The sequence below is a fragment of the Rhea americana genome, unplaced genomic scaffold (genome assembly GCF_003343005.1).
Source record: "Rhea americana isolate MKP2758 unplaced genomic scaffold, rheAme1 scaffold_767, whole genome shotgun sequence".
Taxonomy (NCBI): domain Eukaryota; kingdom Metazoa; phylum Chordata; class Aves; order Rheiformes; family Rheidae; genus Rhea; species Rhea americana.
The window spans coordinates 19610-24195 of record NW_028186942.1 but is presented as its reverse complement, the minus strand read 5'-3'; the positions used below and the strand labels follow the sequence as shown (position 1 = coordinate 24195).

At 67.0% G+C, this 4586-nt stretch overlaps 1 protein-coding gene across 1 annotated transcript in view; it reads right to left on the bottom strand.

Annotated features, from left to right (window-relative positions):
* Positions 1–8: 8 nt before the first annotated feature.
* LOC146585772 (cadherin EGF LAG seven-pass G-type receptor 2-like) overlaps positions 9–4586 on the bottom strand; it is an 8393-nt gene continuing 3815 nt past the window's right edge. The window contains exons 2-6 of the mRNA XM_085322340.1: positions 3952–4583; positions 2518–2740; positions 1228–1343; positions 1059–1147; positions 9–170 (exon numbers count right to left, since the gene is read on the bottom strand). Of these exons, the coding sequence (XP_085178466.1) occupies positions 9–170; positions 1059–1147; positions 1228–1343; positions 2518–2740; positions 3952–4583 (1222 nt within the window). The remainder of the gene's footprint in view (positions 171–1058; positions 1148–1227; positions 1344–2517; positions 2741–3951; positions 4584–4586) is intronic.

The following is a 4586-nucleotide window of genomic DNA, read 5'->3' as shown; positions in this document are numbered from 1 at the left end:
GCCCGGCCTCACTTCTTGGTGCCCGACTGGGTGCCCTGCGCGGCGCACGAGTAGTTGCCCAGGACGGTGCCGAACTTGAGGGCCATGCCCGTGTCGCAGTCGTCCACCGTCACCACGGCCACCTTCTGCTCCGACGGGCCCTGCGGCAGCCCCGACTTGCCCAGCACGGGCTGCGGGCGCCGGCGGGCAGGGCTGAGCCTCCGGYCGCTGTCCCCTCCGCGCCTTCGCTTCGCCCCGCCGGCGCCTCCCTCGACCATCCGTCCACCCCTGGGTTCCTCGTCCCAGCCGACCCTCATCCCTCCTTCCCACGCCTCCATGCCCCCCCCATCCAGCGGCCGCCCAACCCTCCATCCACCTGTTCCCCCTTGCTCCGTTCGATTCACGGCTCCATCCCTCCGTCCACACACCCCTCCATTCCTCCATCTACCCCCCAACCCTCCTTCCAGCCCTCCCTCTGTTCTCCACCCAGACCTCCAACCTCGCTCCTCTCTGCCCCTCCTCTCTCCATCCACCTATCCTCCATCCATCCTTCCATTCCCCCCTCCCCTCCAACTCCCATCCACTCATACCTCCGTCCCTGCTCCTCTCCATGCCTCCTCTCCAGAGGACGCTCTCCCCGTCCCTCTATCCTCCATCCATCCATCCTTCCCTCCCTCCATCCCACACCCATTCACCCCCCCTCTCTCCATCTACCTTTTCTCCCTCCATCCTCCATTCACCCAGACCTCTATCCCTTCTCCCCTCCATCCCTCCCTCTCTCCCCATTCCTTCCCTCTCTCCATTCCCCTATCCTCCCTCCATCCAAACCTCCATCTCTGCTCCCCTCCATCTCTCTCTTCATCCATCTATCCTCCATCTTTCCACCTCTATCCATCCAGACCTCCATCCCTCCCTCTCTCCATCCATCCTCCCTCCATCCAAACCTCCTCCTCTGCTCCTCTCCATCCACCTATCTGTCCCCATTCCTCCCTCCTACTCCCTTCTCCATCCCTCTGCCCACCCACCCTACATCTACCATCTCCATCCCTCCCTGCACCCATCGCTGCCCCATCCTTCACCTTGTTGTAGTAGTGCAGCTGCACCCGGTGCCACTGCCCGTCGCTCACGCCGCCCGGCACGAAGGGTGACACCGTGGTCGTGGACTCACCTGCGGGCACCGCGCGCGTGAGGCCGTGGCGCCGGCCACAGGGGGGGCCGGGGCAGGGGAGGGGGGCCAGGCGGGGGTACCTGCCGAGAAGGTGAGCTGGATCTGCTCGCCCACGATCTCCAGCGCCACGAAGTCGTGCTTCTCGTTGAAGCGCCCGTTGTAGAGCAGCAGCCCGTCCCGCTCCTTGGTGGCGAACCTGGGGGGCCGGGGCAGGGGGGTGAGGGCCAGCCCCACGGCCTGGCGCGTGGCTGCCCGGCCCCGACGCCCCCAACGCTCGGTTCCAGTTACGCCGTGCCCCGGTGCGCGGTGTCCCCAGGCTTGTCCTGTGCCCCAATACCTCACTGCCCACTGCCCTGTGCCCCCCAAGTGTGCCCTGCTACCCTGTGGCCCCCAAGGCATGCCCCATTACCTCAAGCCCCCTGGGATGCCCCAAGCCCCATCACCCCATGTCCCCAGGACACCCCATGGAGCATCACCCCACGCCCCCTGGGACACCCCATGCCCTATTACCCTGTGCCCACCAGGACATCCCATTACCGTGAGCCCATCGGGATGCCCCGTGTCCCATTACCTTATGCTCCCTGGGACACCCCATGCCCACCAGGATGCCCCACGCTCCATTGCCTCAAGTCCCCTGGGATGCCCCATTGCCCCATCACCATGAGCCCACCAGGATGCCCCGTGCCCCATCGCCTCAAGTCCCCTGGGATGCCCCACTGCCCCATCACCATGAGCCCATCGGGATGCCCCGTGCCCCATTACCTTATGCCCCCTGGGATGCCCCGTGCCCATCGGGATGCCCTGTGCCCCATCGCCTCAAGTCCCCTGGGATGCCCCACTGCCCCATCACCGTGAGCCCATCGGGATGCCCCGTGCCCCATCGCCTCAAGTCCCCTGGNCGCCTCAAGTCCCCTGGGATGCCCCACTGCCCCATCACCGTGAGCCCATCGGGATGCCCCGTGCCCCATCGCCTCAAGTCCCCTGGGATGCCCCATTGCCCCATCACCATGAGCCCACGGGGATGCCCCATGCCCCATCGCCTCAAGTCCCCTGGGATGCCCCACTGCCCCATCACCATGAGCCCATCGGGATGCCCCGTGCCCCATTACCCTGTGCCCGCCGGGACATCCCATGCCCCATTACCCTGCACCCCTTAGGATGCCCCAAGCCCCCCCAGACACCCTGTGCCCCATTGCCCCAAGCCCCCTGGGACACCCCAAGCCCCCTGGGACGCCCCACCGCTCCATCACCCTGAGCCCCCAGGGGTGCCCTGTGCCCCCTGGGACGCCCCGCGTCCCATCGCCCCAAGCCCCCCGGGCTGCGCCGTGCCCGGCGCCCATCACCGCAGCCCCGGCCGCGCGGGCGCTCACGTGAGGCCGAGGGTGAAGTGGAAGCGCTGGCGCAGGCCCCGGAAGGTGACGAAGGAGTGCGGGGGGAAGCTGCGGGTGCTCATGGCGCAGAAGGGCTTCTCGTAGTGCCCGGGGGGGCACTCGCAGCGGAAGCCCCCCACCAGCAGGTTCACGCAGGTGCCCCCGTTGCGGCAGACGCCCGGCGCGCAGCGGCCCAGGCGGGCGCTCAGCTCGCAGCGCTCCCCTGCGCGAGGCATCGCCTGGCACCGGCCCCCGGCATGGGGGCATCCTGCCCCCCCCCCAAGGCATCTCCCCCCACATATTGTCTCCAAAGCTGCTTTATCCCTAGCTCCATCGCCGTGGCAACCGCCTCTCATTGCCATGGCAACCAAGAAACAACTCTCCTCCGCCCCCCCCAAATCTGGGGGGCCCCCGAGGCATAAAGCTGAGCCCAGAGGGGCTCGGCATCCCCCCCCCCGAGACAAGGTACCAGGAGGCACCTGGTGTCCCTGCAGCTCCTCCATGGGGGAGCCAGGGCCCAGTGGGGTGTCCCAGCACCCCCCCAGCATCTCAGCACCCTGGGTTGTCCCAAGCCCCACCACGGGGTCTTCAGCACCCCAGGGTGTCCCCAGTCCCCCTGTGATGTCCTTGACACCTCCCAGCATCCTTGGCTCCCCAAGGCATCCCCAAGCTCCCTGGGGTGTCCATGACAGCCCAGGGTTTCCCCAGCACTCCCAGGGTATCTCCAGCCCCCTCAACATCCTCAGCACCCCAGGGTGCCTCCAATCCACCCCATGCTATCTTCAGCACACCAGGGTGTCCCTCAAGCTCTGCCCATACCAAGGTGCCMAATGGTGCCCACCTCTACCGAGACCAGGAGGACAGAGTGATGGGAGGAGACAGGGATGGAAGGATGGCGGAGGGATGAAGAGCCAGGGGTGAAACGGATGTGAAGCTGGAAGGACAGAGAGAGAAAGGGACGGAGGGAGGAAGGGATGGGATCAGCAGAGGGATGAAGGGAGGGACAGATGGAGGATAAGGGACGGAGCGGGAAACAGATGGAGAAACGGCGGAGGGAAAGAGGGATAGCGGAGAGCTGGGTGAAGAGCTGATGAAGGAAGGTAGAGACAGAGGGAAGAACGAATGGAGGAAAATAAAAAGGGGAAGGGACGGAGGGAGCGAGAGCAGCAGGATGGGCAGCGGAGGGCCGACGGAGGTACAGCAGAGAGGGAGATGACGGAGGGCTGATGGGATGGACGACGGAGGACGGCAGAAGAAGGAACGGACGACGGAGAACGGAAGAGGAGCTGGATGAAGGGCTGACGGGAGGGATGGCGGAGGGACAGCACCAGGATGGATAGACGCCGGAGGACCAACAGGGAGCTGGAAGAAGGAAGCGCGGAGAAGGCCGGCGCAGGGCCGGCGCGGGAGGGGACGGCCAGCGCCGCCTCTCACCCGTGAAGTCCTCGTGGCACTCGCACGTGTAGCCGCCCTCGCGGCTCCGGCACCGGCCGTTGCTCCCGCAAGGGCTCGAGTAACAGAGGTCGATCTCGGTCTCGCAGTAGTCGCCGGTGAAGCCGGGCGGGCAGCGGCACCGCAGCCCCGTCACGGGGTGGATGGGCCGGAAGAGGATGGTGTCGGAGGCGAGGAAGGGCGCCGAGCTGTCGAACTTGAGCACGGAGACGCAGCGCATGTAGTTCTCGCAGGGCTCGCGCAGGCAGACGTTGTCGTCGAAGGGCAGCACCCGCTGCGCCGAGACGGCGGCCAGCAGCGAGCGGTTCAGGTAGAGGCGCTCCTGCAGCTCCTCGGAGGAGAAGAAGCGGGCGCCGCGCGCCGAGGCCGGCAGCAGCACCGAGAGGCTCACGTTGAGGATGCGGGCGGCCCGCACGTCCGTGTCCGTCTGGATGTTGAAGAGGACGACGCGGTGGCGGGGGGCGCCCAGCACCGCCGCCACCCCCTCGAGGAAGAGGCTGAGCAGCGGCGAGAGGAAGCGCTCCTGGGACATGTCGGCCAGGCGCAGCGTGATGCTGTTGCTCAGCATCTCGTCCGTGATCACCGTCACCCGCAGCGTGCACTGGGCCGTCGCGCTG